This window comes from Aphelocoma coerulescens, chromosome 5 (genome assembly GCF_041296385.1).
Source record: "Aphelocoma coerulescens isolate FSJ_1873_10779 chromosome 5, UR_Acoe_1.0, whole genome shotgun sequence".
Lineage (NCBI taxonomy): Eukaryota > Metazoa > Chordata > Aves > Passeriformes > Corvidae > Aphelocoma > Aphelocoma coerulescens.
The window spans coordinates 35,516,474-35,538,618 of record NC_091019.1 but is presented as its reverse complement, the minus strand read 5'-3'; the positions used below and the strand labels follow the sequence as shown (position 1 = coordinate 35,538,618).

Below are 22,145 nucleotides of genomic sequence, written 5' to 3'. Positions count from 1 at the left end.
GTTCTTACACTTATCTCTGTTGAATTTCATTAAGTTCCTCTCTGCCCAACTCTCAAGCTTGTCTACGTCATGCTGGATGGCAGCACAGCAGTCTGGGGTGCTGGCCACTCCTCCCAGTTTGGTACTCTGTCCCTCCATCCAGGTCATTGATCAGCAAGTTCAAAAAGACCCAGTACTGAACCCTGGGAGACAATGCCAGTTACAGGCCCCTAACTAGACCCTGTGCCACCAATCACAACCCTCTAAGCTCTGCCATCCTGCCAGTTCTCAATCCACCTCTCCATTTGCTCATCCAGCCTGCATTTCCTGAGCTTAACTATGAGGATGTTATGGGACTCATGTCAAAAGCCATGCTGAAGTCAAGGCAGACATGTTTAAATCAAGACTGACAAGAGCTTTTGACAGCAGTCGTACTAAGAGATGCGCCTTAAATCAAACACTAACTAGCTCAAAACTTGATTTGATGACTGCTCATGTTATTCAGAAAAGTTCACCCAATCACAAAGGGTTTCCCTAGTTTTGTAATCTATGAATTTTACTGGCTATGCTGGGCTTAGCCTTTCATATGCACTTACAAACTAGAAAGAGCCTAGCCCTCTATCTTTCAAGTTAGTAAGGAATTTGAGTTAGGGAAACAAACAACAGCAAGTTTCCCTTCCTCAAATTTGTCCCAAACTTTACTGAAACTGATTTTTTTTATTATGCTTGCTATTTCACATGTTTTGGAAGTTAAAAAATGAAGGAACTGTACTTGATGTTTCTTGGTAGTATTTTATCTCTACCATCTAAAAGCAAAAAATGGCAAATATTATTTCATCTAGCAATTAAAATTATATATCTTTTAAAAACATGTTAAAAGGAGAGGAGGAAATTGAATAATTTCTAAGTTTAGCTGTGCCCAGCTGTCAGAACTCAGATACAGAAAAACAGACTCAAGAAAAACACCTAAGGTGTCTTAAACACCTATACATACTCTCCTTGATAGGCTGTTCAAGAACTCTTTTACCTATCGTAATGTAAATTAGATAAGTTATTTCTAATGCCATTATGTGGACGTCATCTCTTCCTGACTTGTATCATAGGTGTACTATCACTTGTCACTAAAATATTATCTTGTCCATGTTATACTCTCCTTGGATTATGTACTGTGCTTTCCTTTCATGATTAAATGAGTTCTAGTCACATGAAGTTACATTGCCAGTGTGGTTGTTCAATGCTTCAGTTTTCAAAAATGCATTACAGCAGCTTTTTATCACATAATACAACTTGCTCAGTGAGTTATTTCTGTAACAAAACAAACTATTTCAATAGTCCTTTTGACTGAAATAATTTCAATTTACAACCAGTCTGGGAGAGTGACAGACTTCACAAATAGTGCTTATATTATTCTATTCTAGATACTTAGAAAAAGACATTGCCTTTAGCCTCTGCCACCACCATAAATCATATACAATTGCGAGGTAAAATTATTACATCCCTCTGTAGCTTTTCTTTTAATTAAAAAGATGTCTTCCTAGGGTTTTTTTAATTCATGCTAAAATTTAGACCATAAATATTCTTTTCCCCTACCAAGGAAGTTTGTAAAAACAGGTCTTTAATTCATACTGCCAATTTTGCTTCCCGACCGGATTCTACCGTTCACTTCCTCAGGTTCCTATAGTCACTGCAGCAGTAGAAAATAATAGTATGTTAAAATACTTTAAAGTAGAAAAATTTGTAAATAGAAATCCCCAAAAGAACAAAAAACTCTTCTATTAATAAATGAACAGACAAAAGAAAATTATTAAGGTTCACATGAACTGATACAGATAAACTATTCTGAAGTACAGGCACTAAACACAAATAATCACTAGGGTTTTTTGTCGTTGTTTTTTTTAAACACAAAGATAACATGACCAAATCAAACACTTTAGAGACTTTAAAATGCTTTGTCTCTAGTTAAATGCTACTTTACCCAGAGATATTTATAAAGACCAATTTTCTTTGACAAGCTAAACTGTGCTTGTAAGGTAAAGGTATGAGAGCTGATGGTTTCAGATCACATTCCTACAAGTTAATTTAGTCATCTCATACTTGTAGGCAATTTTCCACTAAGAGACTAGATTATTCTTTGTGAAGATTTCTACTCCTCCTTCTTACTCTTCCTCCTCCTCCTTTTTTCACAATCAAATACAACTCAGAAAAATAAACTTGTCTGTGGGACAGAAAGAGGATATATAAAACCAAGAGTAAGGGAACACTTAATAAGGCACTATGAAATGAATAACAGAAGAAATGTAAAAGAAGGGGCAGACAGAACCATGTGGAGTTACACAAAAGAAAATTTAAAGCAAGAGAGGCTGTAGACTCTTATTTGCATTAGAAAATTTACTTGTTGTCAATATTCTACCTGCAAATGTACATTAAGATGAATCAGAAGTAGGCATCTGGATTTAATCCAGTTTAACCCAGTACACATCCATGTTACCACCCTTACTATTATCAATAGCAATTCTAGTATTTTACTGATTCTGCAAGATCTTTCCCTTCTCACCAGCTGTTACATTTCATGTTCCTGCCAATGCTTTTGCACCACTCATGTATTCAAACCAGGCAAGTAGATCCATATCTGGTGATGGGCCAAATACATAATATCACCGAAGTGTCTTTCAAACTCTTTTCTTCAGAAGAGGGGAGGTGATCTTTATTTATTATCAAGGTCAGAAGCAAAATATGAAGCAATTTTAAATTATGTTATGCCAAATTCTATCTTCTACTGACTTTCGAAACATTAAGCACACCTAGAAGAAAAAAAACAACCAACACTAACAAGGCTCCATTGTAAAGAAGTCAAGGAAAAAGTTCACTTTGGTATACTTCCTTGGGCATTGTAAAGGTGACAGTGAACACTGCAAAGAGAGTATCTTTTCCTGAATAGTACAAATCGTATAGAATTGCTTGCTGGAACTACTGCACCCCTACCACTTCATTTATTCAGAAAAATCTAACTCAGATTACCTTCTACTACCAGTGAACTGTCAATACATAACATTTGGCTTTCCAAAACCTCCATTCTGCCAGCATTCTCCCAGAAGAAGGTTAACCAAGTGTCTTAAATAACAATTTAATTGCTATAAATATCTGCAATTATGGCCTCTAGCCTTTACGACACAAAAATCAATGGAATTATTCATGGTATTAAATCATTCCCATTTTGAAATAGTTCTTCCACCTTGCCCCCTTTTAGTTTGTAGCAAGCTGATACACAATTCTCAGTGACACATTTTCTGTATATTGAAGCACATGCATAAACGCAATCTAAGAACCCCGTATTATCACAGGCTGTTTCCAGTCAACAGTACAAAAAGAAGTAAAGATAGTATGGTCACTTTCACAATCCAAATCATCTGCAGCATATTCAGATATACTATGCTTTATAAACTCAGACAAGGAGTGTGTACTGTCAAAGGAAGGTCATCTGATTGACATTCCAGTAAAGGTTGAAAATTAGAATCAAATAAAATAAAATTCTTCCCCACTTGCACCCTATTTTGACCCTCAAACATGACTTTTATTTAAAGAGTTTTTAGTTTACAATTTTACACACTCAAGGGCTTGGTGCGCAAGGAAGGACAACAACGGGATACAAAGAATTCCCTTGAGGCTGGAATAGACCTTTAATACAACTCTTGTTTTGAAACAAGCTTTGGCAAGGCTCAATATGCCTTTGACATTCTTCAAGAAAACTACTCAAATCTAGACAAAAATTAAGCTGTTTCAGAAAAAAAAAAATCTTCTAAGTGCTCAGAAGAGCCATCTTCCTATACAACACCCAGAAATGCCAAAGATGCCACTTCTCTGATGAGCTGAGAGTAAACAATAGGCAAGAGAACATAGAACAGATGAGAAACCAACAAGCAATTTGGACAGGTACAAAAATATGAGGCAGGGGAAGGGTCAAGAGAAAGCCGAGACTAGAAGTTGGCTGTAGGAACTAGGAATTCTTGAGCAATAGGATGAGACCAAGGAAAGAAGCTCAATATTAATAGGTGTGACTAAAGCACACTAAAACCAAAAGCATTAAAAGGAGAGCAGGACAAGGAGAGCCCAAGCCATCAATTCCAGATTTGAGGAGACATCTCAGGATCACAGATGGAATAAGAATAAAGGAATAGTTTTAAATGAGATTAAGGAACAAACAGGCACTCCATACCCTTCTACTGTCTACTGTCTACTTCACAGCCCTTCTTTCACTCCAAAATTGATGCTTAGAAACAGCACTGCCTGCAAATGAATTTTTGAGACTATTGCTAGAATAGATCTCTCTGTCTCTTCTAATGGTGGTTCACATGCAAGCTGATCACAACATTTTTTTTTGGAACGTATCAATGACAAAGGAAACATTCCTATCACAGTTATTTTGTTTCTTAACAGATATTAGGAATAAATGCATACTTATGAGAAACAGAACAGCAAATGCAGTCTAGTTTCTACAATTAAACCAATCTGCTACATCTGATAGTCTTATCTTTACCATAAACAAAAAATTCTAGTTTTACAGAACTTCGTAGAATTTCTGTTTCTATTTTATTTCTTTCTCTAATGTAAGCTGCTGAGAGATGCAACAAAAATATTACAATTAAAACTAACACAGCTCATCCAAATCAATCAACATCTTTTAGTATTACCATAGAAGTGATACCTAATAATGTCATTATTGGAAAAGAACCAGTATTTTATCAGCAAGCAAAAGAATGTCTCTGCTCTAAAAAGTTTTTTAACTGTGATTTAACAGTGGTCAGAATTTAACAGAATCAAAAGTGTAAAAAGGAAACCAAAAGAAAAAAAAATAAAATCAATCAAAAGCAATATGCAACAATAAGGAAAATAAAAAAAAATTCAAAGTAGGGAATGGCACAAAATAAATACAAAGGAGTAAATGTAGGAGAAAGTGAACAAGAATGTAGTGGCAATAACACACCGAACTTCAGAAATGAATACTGGACTAAGAAATCCACAATCTGAGTACAAGAGTCAGAGTAATTCAGTTTTGGTTAGGGGACTTCAGCAGCAGAAATGTCAGAGATGATGTGGCAAAACCACAGATGACCGAAATGAGGCCTCGTCAGACAGAACAGTTTTAGGGGCATTATAAAAACAAAGCACATTATTAAACAAGAGAAACAGTGAGTCAGGTGTGTAGACATTTTTACCTAGGTCTCAAGCCTACAAATTCAAGTAGTGGACATGACAACAGCAATACAGAAATAAGGACAAATTGCTCCACATTTAAACTTACTGATTTGTGATTTCATAACCAAAACATACTTCAACACAATTCAGCAGAAATCCCATCAATATAAAGTAGCAGCAAAAGATTAAGACCCAGTTTTACAGAAGGATATGGGTCAGAAAACTTTTTAAATCCAGAAATCTGGAGCTTCACAAATAAATGACTGCACTCAAGATGTGAAAAATTAAAAGAATGTGAAAAAGCTTATGACATTGATTTTAATAGGAACAAAATTTAACCCCTTTAGTCTGTGAATCTTACTCTATTCAATTCTAAATCATATAGCATACAAATTTCTCTGAAATACTGAAACCTTTCAGATTTTTTTTATTACTTACCAGTAGTTATACAGTGCTACCACTGACACATAGTTCAAAGATATCAGAATGTTAAAATGAAGACGTTATCCTACATTTATATGCATTCAAATCATGGAGTCACATTATACTTCCACACTTCATAGTTTTGTTTATGTTTTAGATAAAACTTAGGAGGGAAAAAGGCACAGATATGAAAGCATATATAATGAGCAAAGACTACCTATTACAAGAAAACACATTTATCAAGAAAATGTAATTAATACTTAAAATCTGGCACTTCTTATTTTTAGTTCAGACAAAAAAAAAAGAAAAAAGACAGCTTGGCTTGTCTGATTAGAAAAAAAAAAAAAGATGAATTTCTGCAATGTTAGGAACAGTTCAGGAAGAAGCACTGAGCAGATGGAGAACCAACTTTCACTGATGCCAAGTCCTGTGATTTCAATGCAAATCTTTATTGTGGAAGGTTTTTTTCTGTTTGTTTGGGAGAAGAAAAAGAGTATGGGAGAGACTACATTTTTGTTGATTTCAGATACCTACAGGTACATAAGCCAGAAGTATCTCTTAGGTCTGTTAACAAGTCCAAAGTTGCAGACTGCCCTGTTGCAAATAAAACATGTGCAAGTGGAAATGAGACCACTTGGAGACAAAGACTACACAGATGGGAAATGTTATCTACCAGAGGACCATCAAAAAGGAAATGAAAGTTCTGATGTGCTGAAATGGGGCTAAAAGGGGAAGCAGGATAGAAAAGCATGTCATGGAAACTCAGAGAATGTTTAGGGAATGAGGTACTGAAAAACAGAGAACGTGAAGAAAGATGCAAGTAAAGCACATGCCCATACCTATTTATCTCAGGAGCACATAAACTAGCAATATCTAAGTGACCTGTTACCAATCCTCAGTACAACAATGTAATCACCTTTCAAGACCAATAACCTGGCACCTGTGTCTTAAAGCTGATGATAGTGATAAGAAGTAACCAATAACACTATGTTCTACACAGAGCTCATGTCACTTCGGGTACAGCAAGAACATGGAAGTTTTGCATCAGTTGAATTTCTGGCCAAATAAGTAGATGAGTCATCAAGCAACTACCACTGAAAAGTGGGGCTCTGATATATACAGTAATCCAAATAACCAATGAGTTAGGCATTTCTGTAAAGAAAACTGATTGTCAGCTATTCTCTATAATTTTAAAACTCAAAGGATTCTTTTCAGCACTTGAACCATGCCCTATTACTGCCATTCTTTTTGCTTGAGCAGAATTATCATTAAAAACAGAAAACTGATTTACTCTTCCCTCAACTTTTTTTTTTGAAAAAACTTGGAAAAGTCTCTACTTAAGATAGAAAAGTTGAAGGAAAACCCATTTTTAATGCAAGCCTTGCTCCACAAATTTATCTGTTCAGGTTTTCCAAGACGGTCAAAGGCCTTCTGTGCACTTCTAATTCTCAAGCATGTATTGATCATGCAAATGACAAAACTGCAGCAATGTCTTGCAATAGACACATCAAAATTAAACAGAGACCCAAAATAAAGAGGTTAAAAAAACAGAACATGTGTTTAGGGAAGGGAATGTAACTGTTACCTCATAATTCGTATATCTGTTGTTCATTACTATTATGCTCCAGTGACTGTTCTTTTGAGTTTTATTCCACATTTTTTATTGTATTCAACTGCTAGGTACCTACAGAATTATACGTATTATTATTTGAAATTATGTGTATTCCTACAATGTCAAAACCATTCTGCCAGTTTTGTTTGAACTGCACAGCATTTCTCCATCTTAATCTTTAAGGCACCAGAATTATTCATCCAGGGCCTAAAAAACCAAATGGGAAAAAATTCATGTCCAAAAAGATATTTTTTCATCTTGATAATCATCATATCTTTCAGTCTGCATATTGTTATTGAGGCATGTATATTGGCAATTTTTGGCTGCTGTACTGCTAATGCCTACCACATTTAAAGAAAAGTGATCAAGTGCCTAGATACCTTTTGATCAGCTCTATAACGATATCTTTAAAATATATTTTTAAATATAAAGAATCCATTCACAGACAAAAATCTGATGAACAACTTAAGTCTACTGTGGGTCACTTAACCCTCATCTGTCAAAAAATGAGGGCAGCTCTTCAAACATGGCAAGATTCTGCTAGCAAAGTAAGGCTATCCTATCACTTCCACTTCTCTTGCTCTTTATGCTTCAACAGCATTTTTACTAAATTGATTCGAGACACATTCCCTGAGGGCTTCACAATGGACTTGTATTTTATACCAGCTAGACAAAAGCAAGTTTGCTATATTCAAGATAATTAAAAATAAATAAATTATAAAATGCTAAAAAACAAGAAACATACTTAAAAACTTAAGCTGAACCCAGGACACCTATTTTACACAGAAATATTATAAGCCCTAAGAAAGAAGCTCCATCAGGCCAGTGACATCAGCTATTATCAAAGCCACCTGGCAGTTCTTACTCAAGACTATTTTCAGCTGCTTTTCTAACTATTCAGTATGAAATTTTCCAGGGCTGTTGTCTGCTTTAGGTAGCTTTTCCTTATCCTCCTCTTACCGCCACCTTGAAAAGGAACCCAGAGAATGACTTGAACATTTTTCTACGTGAAAGCACTTGAGAAACTGTAACTACTTTCCTGCCCTGAATCAGTAACTTGAAGTCAGACTGCACAATGATGTTGTATGAAGGAGGTACACTCTGCTCATTTTGCAAAAAATCTGACCTGACTTACCCAAGCTACAAGCTTCTAGAAATCAGAGTTTGTACCTCATTTTTGTAAGATCTGCTGAAGCTTAACAACCAATCATCACATCTACATCCTCAGTGGTCTTCTGCATGTCATCTCAATGTGCAAGGCACCTGAGCTAAGCTTCCTCTTACTTCCAGTTTTGAGTGAAGAGTCAGATTTTCCACAGCAGGAGAAGTCTGCATTTAATAGGCTTTAGGTAAAACACTGAACACAAAGTGTCGTCTTGCATATTTCTGCAGCCTCACCTATGGAGATATCCCTAACACAGTTGAAAACAATGGCCTGTCACTTTATATTGTTGGGTAAGTTGAGTAGGATTTAGGGTATACTGGCAGAGAATGTGGAGAGAAGATGGAAAAAACAGTTTATAATGGAGACCAGAAATGGAAGCTTGAAAGAATGAACTGGGATTGACTAGACAAGGAAAGAAACTAGGAGGAACATAAGATGTGGCAATGAATTAACAAATCAGCAATTCTGAGCAGAACAAGTAAGACTTGGGGGTCACTACGACTGGAAAGAATGAGGGACAGATATTCTGTCTCTGACAGATTCTGAAAGAGTTGGGTTTTAATAAATATATGTGGAAGGGAGTTGGCTCACAACAAAAGACTGAAAAAAGACCCACCAGCAGGGTTCAGAAACACAGACAAGAATCAGAAACAACAGAAGGAAGGAAGAGTGAGAAGAATTAGTAGGCAGGCAAGGGCTGACAACAGAGAAACAACATGTAGTCGAGAGATGGTCAGGGACTAGTCAGGCCTAAATATTTGATTGAAAAGACAGAATCAGTGCTGCACTAGAGATTGTCTTGAGGCAGGGAAAGCTGGAGCTGTAAGTGAAAACCTAAAAACCCAGTGTTTGTCTCCAGAAGCTATTGAAAGATGTAAAATAAAATACCCTAAGATTTCACATTCTCTTCAAGTATCTGCAAACTCCTTTCTCCTCCTCAGACTTCCATTTTCCACCTTCCTCTGCTAATGATAAAAATGTAGTGTAACAATGCATAACTTTGTTCCCTTCTTACCTCAAGCAACAGTAATGTTTATATATTACATTTAAAAGCTCTAATCCTCCTAATTAACAACATGACATCCATATCACAGAATATCTCATTTTGCTATTTTAGGTTGATTTTAAGTAAAGAATTACACATAGAAGCACATTTACATGATATTAAACAAATAAGTACCAAGGACTTTTAATTCCTTGGACATCAGGAATTCCTCCATTTAATTTTGTCTACTAGTATTAATTCTGTCTTTATTACATTATCCCAAATGATTTTTTTCTAAGCTATCTCATTCAATTAACAGCATATTTTCTGGGATAAACCAAGTTTTCTCTTGAAGGACGACACTTTAAGACCCTGCATTCAATATTATGGAACCTAACCATTACATAGGAGATCAGGTTTTTAATCTGAGCTTTCGCCAAAGAATTCTTAACTGGTTGTATTAATTGCATAGTTGTGTATTAATAGTAAACTACAAGACTTTAAGACTTTTTTAAGATTTTGTATTAATGAAAAATGGAGATTTACCTCCATTCCCTCTCCTGTACTCCCTAACTCCTTGTTGCAATTAAATTGGATTCATTTTGCAACTTCAGAATGCTAAATGGCAATATACTAACAACAGCAATTATCAAATAAAGCAGATGTGCGAGCTTCTTCTCAGACCACTACAAATAAATACGACTGTATTCTCAGTTTTCACACATCAGCCAAAGAAACTAAAGAACAAAGAATACTGCTGACACATACTGCTTTTTTACGTGACTCCAAGAAATCTGCATTATTGTTGAGAAGGTACTTTTTTCTTCCTCCAGAAAAAAGTACTTTATTCCCTTTTTGTTTCTTATTGATTTATATCACTGTAGAGAACAGTAACAAAATATATGCTAAAATAAAGCACTCTCTAAATCAAAGATTTAGAATTAAAAAATAGTATGAATATATGAATACTACCTTCCAATATTATCATTTGAGGCATTAAGAGAACCTAAAGAGTAAAATAAATGGGGAGATAATAACTGTGTTGAAGTATAACTCATGAAAAATACAAATTAGCAAAGCTAAATACTATTTTGTTATATCCTCATTTCAAAAGCACTATTCTTCAGAATATTTTAAAGACATTCTGAAGGCTAACTGCAGTTACTGAAGTCATTAAAAAGCTGAACCATGGAGACATGGTACCTCAGGACAGGTCTCTTGATTTCAAGTTTTGAATTACTATATCTACTTTGCTCCCCAGACTCTGTTACATACACAGTTCTGAGATCCATACTATGTGCCTTGATTCCAGCATTGTTTGCCATGCAACACAACATTCAGACAGGTCAATACACATTTCACAATCCTGTGATTAAAACCTGACAGCTTAGGCCCAACTTTGCAATGTTCATGCGAAACAGAACTTCAGAAATTGGTTCTTGGACCAAGAAAAGAATCTCTAGTCTTTATTTCTTTATTGTAGCTAACTTCTACCTTACCCCTCCAAGCTGTGACTGAAAAACCAATTATTTAGATTTGGGAAACTGCAGAATTTCCAAGGTACTAAAAGAACTGCTGTTTACAGCTTTTTACTGAATAGTATTCCAACACAATGGCACATCAAGAGCTTCTAAAATAATTTTAGGTAACTGTTTTTAGCGCAACCACCCTATACTATAAATGTATGGCTGAAAAAACCCAGGATCTAGTATAGACTGTCCCTCTTCCTCCTCCTTTATCATCTTCTCTAAAGAGAGGAAAACAACTGATCGTTATTTTCAAGGAGCGTAACACTTGCTACTCATGCACACATCTCTACAGTGCTGATCACAAACCTGTTGAAACAACCAAGAGCAAGCAGCTGTCCGAGTATTTGCTGTGTTTAGTCATACCAGCAACCTTTTATTGTTCCCTGGAAAGCAACCCAATAACCAAGATCAGCAAGAACAAGCTCAATGTTACTGGATAATGCACACACTCAGACCCCTCTTTTCACAAGAAGGATATAAATGCACTAGCCAGCAGCTCTCTTTTACTCCCCATCTGTCACAGCTCAGTGCAGCCTGTATGCTATGAGGCTGCAGCTGTGAAGAGTTTCAACACTCTTAAATACATAAATGGCAGACGTACTGAAGCAGATAGGAATGGTATTCTAGGGTGACAGTTCATCATCAGAGACAACAGCCAGAAAAGTAGTCATGTCTCAAAATGCAAAATTAAAAAACCCTACAGATTGGAAAATGCTTACCTGCTGAGCTAAGCAAAACACTGAAGTCTGTTCCTCTCTGTGACTCCCCACATTCACTCTGTCCCTCTTTTTCTGTATCCTCATAGCGGCTCCAGTTAGAAAATACCTTTCTTCTTGAATAGCATTTCACTTCTTCCTTCTCCTCTTCATGTCGTGATTCAGTATCATCGTCCTCCTCTACCTGTGACATTTAAATGGACAGCTAAGCCATTGCAACTTAATAGCATCTTGTTCCGTATTTAAACAATCATTCATACAAACAACTCCAACCACAGAAATAAAACCCAGAAAGACAAATCCATCTGGATCCCCACCAACATTTTAGGTGGCACTATCTTTGTGTCTGAACGTAATTCATCAAGAGTGTAACTAAAATGCACCAAGGGAAGCTGCAGCTCTTACAAGGGGTCAAGCATTGACACTGATAGAAGTTCCACTACTTTCCCTCCTATTCTGAAAATTTATAATGAATAGCTTCCTTCCTAAAACTGAAAGCAATGGATAGGGAGTGGAACTAAGAACTGAAACCAAGTATCTCTGTCCAAATGTTGCAGTGATACATATGATAACTGAATAAAACTATATTTGTAGAGTGGAACAGGAGAAGAAAAATTCTGCAGAAAAGCATTTTGAAAATGGTGATTTATGTAAGAATTTCTATTATAAGCAACTATAGAGTCTTAAATCAAGTAATATGGAATAATTAATCAAATTTAATTTCCTTCATGAAAGCCATTTTATGGAAATAGACATGAAAAAATTAAATAGACTGCTAGCAGTCGATCTACTAATTTTAACCTCTTAAAAAGACCTAGGGTCAAAAGGAGAATTCATTGCAGACTCAACTTAAGTACAAGCAAAATAGGCATTTGCCACAAGTACTCAACAGCTGTGGAAAACTCTCCTGTCTTGAATTCTCTACAAATGCAGCTCTCCCAGAGCTTGGGGTTTAGCTGGAATGACTGTTGCTACACAAACAAAAAGACTTGCTTCCTGGAGGAAAGAGCACTCAACAGGCAAGAAATTAAATCTGTCACAATTATACAAATGCACTCCCACGTGTCGAACAGCTGAAAAAAAGGAAAATATTCTGTGCATTCTCACTGGTTCTGTGCAATTTTTTAGGTAAATTCTCTTTTCTTTGTATTCATCAGATAAATAAATTAAAATGGTTGTTGTAGGTAAACGGTTATATGAGCAAGTGGATGAAGTGACAACTACATTACCGGAAACTGAGGCAGAGCTATAGCTTCCACACAACAAAGGCCAAATCCACTTCCATCAAGATAAAAATAAACTTATTTCTTCTCTATTCTTCTCCTAAAAAATGAATGATTTGCTATAATCCAGCAAATCTAGTGAAATTGAGTGCCCAAATTAACTTGGACCTGAAACAATTCACAGGTCAAAGCAAGAGCAGAACAGAGATAGATCAGTTTTGTACTTTATTTTTAAGAAAAGATCAGAATAATCTTAAGAAACTATGACATTATAGATAATTACCTATTATAGACCTGTTTGAAGAATTCACTCCTTTCACCAGTAAAAATAAAAACCCAGGAGTAGCACTTTCTTAGTTCAACATGCTTCCAGTAAACTAATATGGATACAAATGTTTTCTCTTAAACGAGACTAAATTCTTTTTCATGTTCTGTTATTAGCTACGCTATACAGTGCACCTCAAGGCAATTTCACTTCTTAAAAGTAAAATAGCTAACTTCAAGAAACAAATCACAAATTCTCAGGAGCAGAAGTTGTGCAGCCTGGTCCCCCAAGTAGTGTCCTGAGGCTTACTGTTAATACAAGTAAACTTCAAATACAAACCTGCTTCCATTTCCAATAAATATTTAATGGAAAATCTTACGTGATGCACCACTAAGCTACAAAATAGAACTGCAAATAATCACAATTGAATAATCAATTCAATCAACTTAAAGATGTGTTAAAATTTTCAAATACATTAAAAAACTGATCAGTGAAACTTCTGAAAATAGTTTGCTTCTACTATCTCACAAGACAGCTACCAAGTAACAAACCCAGACACTCAGAAACATATACCTTAATCACCTTTTTCTTAGCTGCCTATTCAGCTATACCATATGCTACTACCATTGTCACCCCACTGTACTGAAAATGAGTCTTAATCAATACAGAGCAAACATTTGTCCTATGTGTAATGAAATAAAGAAACTTCCCTCTTGCCACATCATCAAATAACAAAAGATACAAGCTGAAACAAATTCTAGAATCCAACTCAGACATAACCTTTAAAAAAGTATTACTCACATGAGTAGAAAACCTTAGGCCTTTAAATAGTATTGAACTACATCTACATATTACTGCTCAGTGTTCTAAAACACCAGGATACCCACAGGAGGTATAGCATCTATCTGCTGTGCCTCAGTTCCAGATAGTAATAAATGCATCACCATTTGCACATTTCACTGAAATTTTCGAAGTGGGGAAAGTATGCAAAAACCCAGTTGAACAAAATCAGGAAACCTTCAGACTATTTTTCATATCAGAAGAACAAAAAAAAAAAAGTGTGCAATATTCTGCCTAAACACTAAAGAACTCAAACAACAGGGGCCAAGCTCCCCTGCAGAGGAACTTGCACAATTTGTGGTCTTCTGCCAAGCAATGCATTTTTATCCTTTATGAGAGCCTGTGACTGCACTTTTCTTCTAAAGGAAAGCAAAGTGCATAGCACAAATGACCACAATTTACAGTCTAACAGAGCAAAAGAATACTTTAATACACTAATTTTACATATAGGGTTGGGGACAGTATGGTATTGAGAAAATACAGGAAAATGGGCTTTGTGTTTGACTTTTCTTACAGATGAGAACACGTTGATGCACGTGGTTCAGGAATGAAGGTGTTTAAATGTAGTAAACATTGTTCTGAACTAGTAGTTTCCCCTGGGGTCATCCTTCTGCACTTCCCTGGAAGTCAGACTGGTTTGGATCAAACCAAGGCTGAAGTACACAATGGAGAAAGTGCAACAGTGACCTCTTGCATCCCGCTTCAATTACTCAACCAACTCTTCACTGTAAGTGCAATCTGTCCTAGCACGTTAAGCACACGTGTCCAAGCACTTAACAAGAATTGTTGAGCTCACAGCCCTTTAACAAAACTCAAAGTGCATTAAAAGTCAGAGCTTCCATTAAGACTTTCTAAAAATGTCCTTATTACCCTTAGGAAGCCACAGGAGCTAGAGCTCATAGCCTTCTTCCTGTTCAATTCTGGTAACGCATCTGGTAAGAAAAATTTAAAGCTCTTCATCTTTATCAGTACTTAGAATATCCTACAGTAACAGAAACATCAGATGTTCAGCTTACCTTTCTTCAGGCCAGCTGCTGTTCCCTAATATGTAGGTGTCACGCATTATTAGATTTCCATTCTTGTTTATTTTGTTTCTCTTCCCAAGAATGTCACTTTACAGTATGTATGTAAACATAATTTGAGCTTTTTTGTTAATCTCTTAGAAAGAACATAGCTATTTGTCTTCTTCATTTCCGTCCCAAATTATTTTTAAAAACTCTTCAAAATTATATTGATCAAGTGCTACTTTTCCCCTTTGTTACTTAATCTCTGTATTACTGCTTTGAATGTTACATCTACAATGTATTCACATTTCCTTAATCTTTTCCATTCTTTATTAGGGACACTCACCTACAATACCCCAGACATCATATATATCCACTCAGAGTCACAATTAACAGTTAGTCACTGCCATATGGGGACACCTACATGTTCATGGACAGTCAAAACCACTGTCTGCTCCCTACATTTGCTGCTCTCACAACAAACAACAGCATACACCAATTCCTTGAATAAACTTCTGTCTTGATTCCCTCTTCCCTTCCTGGAAACTGCTGTACAGCTGTGGTCAAGTGCAAGGACATTCAAGCTTATCTAGATGTGTCAATCCCATTTTCTCTTCTCATCAGGCAAAAAGGCTAGCAAGAAAAAATGAAAACATTCTCTGGGTTGAATCTGATCCGGACTATCAGCTGCATCATGAACGAGCACATATCTTTTTTCTCATTCATATTTAAAATACTAAGGTGTATTATTTATCTTTTGTTCTTCATCCTAACTTTGGCAGCAACTGTTAAGGTCAAATTTTCACAGATGGAACTTCTAAGTCAAAGGGTCAAAAAATGTACATAATTAAGCAACAAAACGGTTCATGACCTCTACACTTGAAATTGTTTCACAGAATAGAAGTCTGTATATGGAGGCTTGTATACATGTAAATTAGTAAGGCAGCTTGGCTGGTATTGACTTCTTAGTGGTTCCTCTGGGCAGACATAAGTGGAAATGTTAAAGACTGTTACTCTTTAATGTTAGAGACACTCTTTAATGACTTAAATTTCTCTTGGAAACACACACTTGGCTTTTAATTTAATGGTTCAAGTTATTGGTGGTGTAACCAAACAGGAGCAATAGGATTACACCAGGAATTATCTTAGCACATTACAGATACAACACAATCTCGAAAAGATTCCCTTTTTTAGCAACAGTGCTTATTAAATGCTCATTAAATTTATTTACATTTAAATCCAAAAAGGTACAGGAGAATCCCCTGACAGCTTAATGCATTACTATGATTGATAGGCTAATACCTCATGATAGTTAATAGTATAAAAATCTTCAAAAGTTTTCTTATTTTACACATTTAACTAATTACAACCCTGATATATATGTCCCTCTTCTTGTAAGTAATTACTCGACAAAGGAATATATCATCCGGTTTATTGTGGTGGAAACTTAATGGACTCTATAAATAATGAACTGTATTATTAAAGAAAAACAGACTATATTCAGAACTATGGCAAATGGAAGCAGAATTGCATTTTTAAATGGATTTCATAGATTAATGTTATTCTTTTAAAAAAGACAAAATACTAGTGCAATTTTATCAATATTGATGAAAGTTTGTAGATGTTTAGAATCAAGATGTCCTTACAAGAAACAATATATAACACTATCTTCGTGGTGCTACCTAGAGGAACAGATGAAATTCAATGAAAGATTTTGAAATGCAACTCACAATATCAACAAACAGGAATTCAGGTTTAAAAACAAAAATAATTTAAAAATACTTATAGTAAATTAACAAGTTAAACATATCTGGCAGTATACCGTATACAACTCCTCTATCTGGGAAAATCCCACAAAGCATGCCAACACATTGTTCTGTCTACCTAGGAATATCAATGATAAATTTCTGTACTGAGAAAAATGAGCAAATTAGAACAATATAAAAGGAAGAGTATGAAGTAAGACCAGAATAGAATCTCTCAAATTATTCTTATTTAGTTCTCTTAATCTAGATTTTAGAAAAATCAATTAAAGATAAAATTTCAAAATTTCCCTGAAAAACAAGATTTTCCCAAAGCAGTGATACCATAAGATACTGCTTCACTTCTTTTAGAGACAGAAAGGAATATTTTGTAATAACACTCAGAATCACCTGCCAAAAACTGAGCTGTTAGCTTATCTGTAGTGAATTGTTTTCAAGAGACACCATATTCATGAGTCTAACCATAATGATGACGAAAAAGTAAATATAATAATCTTGTCCACCAATTATTTTGCTTCAAAGTTCTTGCTTACTAGAACTGAGTAAAAACTTCAAATGAAAAAGGCTGTTTTCTCATTACTGTTCAACTGGACCAAAACACCACCTCCTAAAATATTCTTTGCACTCTTTAAAGTTTTAACATGATCAAGAACCAGTGCTACAAGGTGTACTTCATCTTTCTCACAAATCATTATTAACATTTCCATAAGCCATAGCCATGTTCTGTACGAATTGCATACCTCACTGAATCGGAATGAAAATTTCTATTAGGAGCTAAATCTCTCTCTTAGATTTGCTGAGACGAGGGGGAAAAAAAAGCCCCCCAGGCAAACAGCTTGGTTATATTGTTTGCAACTACTGACTTAAATGGCAGACCACCTTCTCTTTCACAGACCTAGAAAAGAATCCATAAATCCTGATGCTCACTCTTCACTACCCTCTCAGAAATACCTCTGTGACCTGCTAGTACATTATTAGCTGCACGGTCCTTCAAATGAGAGCCTTACAGGGGCAAAATGAACCAATGTAATACACACTGCTCAAGATTTGTACGGTGGCTTTCAGAGACTCAGTTTGAAAACTGTTGACTTGTAGATAAATTAAACTTAATAACCATGCACTGTAGGTTACCAAGACTTTGTTCTTGGTAAAGCCTGCCTATTACCGCAGGCCTGGGCCCTAGGGTATATCACCGTGTCCCATACGCCATAGGGAGGAGGAGGAGAGAAGATCCAGAAGGCAGGAATTGTGCAGCAAGATTGATTTATTTAGTTATTTTACAAACTCTTTTATAGATTTTTTTTCATAGTCTAACTGGACAAAGGATCAGCCACCCCTTGGGGTGATTGGCTAAAATCCTAAAACATCCATTGTCAAAATATTTTTCTACTATACCATAAACAAGACTTTTCAAGGTTGCAGGTGGCTTGGGTGTTTATGTAACTCTGCTACCTCTTCTGTGAGAGAGAAAAGTCTCACGGACTTAGAAAATAGCAAGAAAATCCTTGCTAGCAGCATTTTTGTATCTACACCTGCCAAGCAACTACTTATTTCAGAAATTGCGTATTTCAGGGTGCTGCTCATTAGATACAGGATTTTACAAACTACAAAGCCACTAGCTAAAATTTCACTCTACTGATTTAGATGAAAACTCCAAACTGAAGGATACTTGATGGGGTATGTTGTGAGAACAGTATAATTACAAATTCAGCACTCATTCTGCAGTAATTGGAAAATTTGGTAGAGTATCAACAAGTTGCATTAACTGCAGAAGTAGCCCTCCACCTCCCTTCCCCACGGCTGTCCCGTGCTGCGAACAAAGAGTCTGTACGAAGTTTTTCCAGCTGCTGTCTATAGATAACGAGACTTTTGATTTTCTAAACTTGCCAAGCTAATACATTTCCACCAACAGAAAATCGACTGTATTTTTTTTCTTTAATTCAGTGGAAATGATTTTGTGAAAGTTACTGGCAACTAAGTAAACTCATCAAGCAATTTATACAAAATTGTCACATGGACTTGCACAAATCCTGGCAGCTCTTCTACCTTCAAATTGTCCGTAACTATAAAAAGCTGATTTTTTGTCTTAAAAACATCAGTCAAAAATATAAGTGCAAACATAAAATAGGAGCCTCTGTCTTGACAGAAATAACAGGTTTTATGAAAACCTTCAAAGTAAGTATATTGCCATAAAGGTTATATCATTTTCAGTAAGATTACTGATTGTTCCTATGTATAGGCTGTACTTGGCAAAAACCAGAAGGTTTATATATTGCATACATATGGATCCACATATGCGAATGTTGCATGTCTTATTCTAAAAGCAAGTTACATTTAGTATTCTGGATCAGTTAAGGAAATCTTCTGGAGAAAGATAATTGTTTTTACCAGATCTGCTGTTCCTAAAAAGAAGTTTCCTGAGATGCATTAGAGACTGACTATATTCTGAAACTGGTTCAATTCTTATGTGTTAATGCACCAGTATTACAGAGTAATACAAACTGAAAGGGATTGCAAGAGGTCATCTTGTCCAACTGCCTCCTCAAAAGAAGGTCATAACTGAAATTAGACCATGTAGCTTGGGGCTTTGTTCGCTCAGGGCTTGAAAAACTCCAATAGTCTATTTAATCCTTAGTATTTAATTTTGCTGTTTTATTCTAGCACTTCTAAAATTGCAAAAGTAGTTGTATTAACAGCTTTAACAATAACTTGTAAAGAACACACATGAAGAGTTCTGTAACATCAAGAAGGCAAAATTTATTGAGGGGAAACATTCACCTCAACAGCCAAATAAGAGATGTTTTAAAAGATACTGCTATTTTACTAGTCTTCATAAGTCAATGGGTAAGACAGCCTCTCTCAATGAACGTATCTGTTATAAACTTATACATATTGAGAAGCTTTGTACTTCTGCAACCGTATCAATGATAAAGTAAAAGCGTGACAAATTATGTAAAAAGCTCAGTAAAAGCATCCATCTGCAGAAAAGAGAAAAATTTGATCCTAACTCACAGAGGTTATTTCATAAACTTGGAATGAAGTCTGCTCAAAAGAACAAGGTTTAGAGAAGACGCCAGTTATATTGAAAAGTCTAATGTTTATTTAACAACCCCTACATGCACACAACTTTAGAACAAAGTCAACAAAAATCCTGTACCAAGATCAAAAACAACACGTTGAAGAAGCTTCAGGGTTTCCCATGCAAGGAGAAGTATATGACAAAGTTTTTCAACAATCCATTTTTTGTCACAATGAAAATAGAAAAAAAATAAACAAACAAACCCCCCAAAACAACCTCTCAAAAGATTTCTGCTATGCTGTATTACATATGAAAGGAAACCTCCAAAGTTTACATTTTAACAACAACAAAACTATCCCCTACCTTTCAATTAAAAAATATTTGAAAATAGACAGTGACAAGTTAAAAGTTTAAGGCTTTTAAAAATGCATCTATTTTGTAAAAAAGAAAGCACATAGGAGCACAACATTCTTTTTCTATGGATTTCAAAACATGGAAATAGCTCAGTGATATTCACCCACACTGTTCTATTTTCAACTGTCACAGCATTAAAGAAGAAAAAATCTCAAAGACAATAAACAGAACAGGATTGTTTGAAACTGTATCCCTAACCTAAGAGAAACTTAATCAGTAGTTTTCTTTTCTTTTCTACTGTTAACCTTCTGCCAGCTTCAGTTCCTTTGTCAGCTCACAGCAGAATGAGACAAGCACAAGTAACGGTTAGATAGGCTGAAAGCATGCCATGAAACATGGGAACTGGGAAGCAGGTCCTTCCTTCATATCTGGCAGCAATTATCTGCTAGATTGGCTAAGTGTACTCATAAGCCATATCCTTGGTTTGATTTCCTGCAATGTTAAACTCATTTTTCTAAAGTAAGTTCTGTTTTCTCTTTCCATTAAAGACTTAGAGGCACTCCATTACTATTCCTTTTCACATAATTCATGTGGACACAGAGGCAACATTTGTCAAAGTCATATAGTTTTAAAAAAACCCTTTGCTACAAATATTTATGTTGATTGATAAAATTTTTAACACAAACCTCAGAACATTTGCCTTTTGTGACTGCTTTTAGATCCCTTTTTCAGTTAAGGTTTTAAAGTAGCCATTCAGATGTCAAAGGTATCATTTTAGAGGTTCTATATACAAGTACTGGTGTTTGGTTCACAGTGGGAAATTCTATCTTGAATTTAAATTAAAACCACCAACATCTGTCACTTTTTCAGCTCAACCACCAGAAAATAATAGCATATTACAAACATTCGAATATTCACATAATGAAAATAAAAGCTGCAAAAGGAGACACTCTACCAATGTGAAACCCTATAAAGGTCCTGTATAAGAAATTCCAGCCTACAGCATTTTGTTTTCCTCACCCTTTTCACTATAGCCACAACATTGTCAGTAGCATAGCTGCTACATTTTTCATCTTTCAATACTAATATATTGCCATTTCATAAATATAATTTCACATGCTACCAAAAAACCTCACATCTCTATTACCCCTCTATCAACAAACTAGCAGATCCAGACATGTGTTTTTTAAATTGAATTGGATAAAAAGCAGTTTGTCTGATGTGCAAACAAAACACATAACTGTAACACAGAATGCAAAATCCCATATCGAGAAAAAAACCAAGCAGGATATAGATATATTGAATTACATTGATTATAAAAAATCTAGTCATGCTAAACAAAATACTCATGTATTACAACAATGCTACATCAAAAAGATGCTATGCTTGACTCACAGGGCTTTAAACAGCATTTCTGAGACCAATACTACATTGAATTTCTTTCTTTATACAATGGAAAACCAGAAAAGATGCAGAGAGTACTAACTCCCCAACTGACAGACAACAAAACCTTTCTTCTTCCTTGTCTTTTAAATTACATGAGAAATGTATAGGCTGATCCATTTTCTTAGGTATCTGCAAACCAGCCAACAGAGTGATGCAAGGAAAGGGCAAATGAATGAAACAGTAATTCATCAAAGATATGAATTTAAGAGATTGCAATCCCTGCCTCACAGTCAAGGCAGGATCTCCCTGACAGAATACCCAAGTGGTGAAAAAAAAGCAGCTACTTACACCCTCCACTATCAACTTGCACAAGTCAGTAGTCCCGTTCCTATAACAAACACAGCTGAAAAATAATTAATCATCTGGAGTTTTCTCAGGCACTGTGCAAGGCGTTGTCCCATAATGCAGCGAATTACAGCCAAATGTCTGATTCGTGGGGGGTTTGCCTTTGAAAGTGATAGACTTGTGTTGAATCCACGTGCACTGTAATTTAAAATACAGCTGTATTATGCACAATGTGTCTCTATGATTCTCCCCCAAAACAAAAGGCAGCCACACACCCCATTTTCAAGCTCTTTCAGTAGTATAGCTCAAGGATGGTAAAGGCAATAGTACCCTAGAGCATGCTC

The 22,145-nt window shown here is 35.6% G+C and overlaps 1 protein-coding gene across 1 annotated transcript in view; it reads right to left on the bottom strand.

Moving 5' to 3' along the window:
* The window catches only part of AVEN (apoptosis and caspase activation inhibitor), a 91,169-nt gene that overhangs the window by 58,360 nt on the left and 10,664 nt on the right, over positions 1–22,145 (bottom strand). Inside the window, exon 2 of the mRNA XM_069017681.1 lies at positions 11,606–11,786. Coding sequence (XP_068873782.1) covers positions 11,606–11,786 — 181 coding nt within the window. The remainder of the gene's footprint in view (positions 1–11,605; positions 11,787–22,145) is intronic.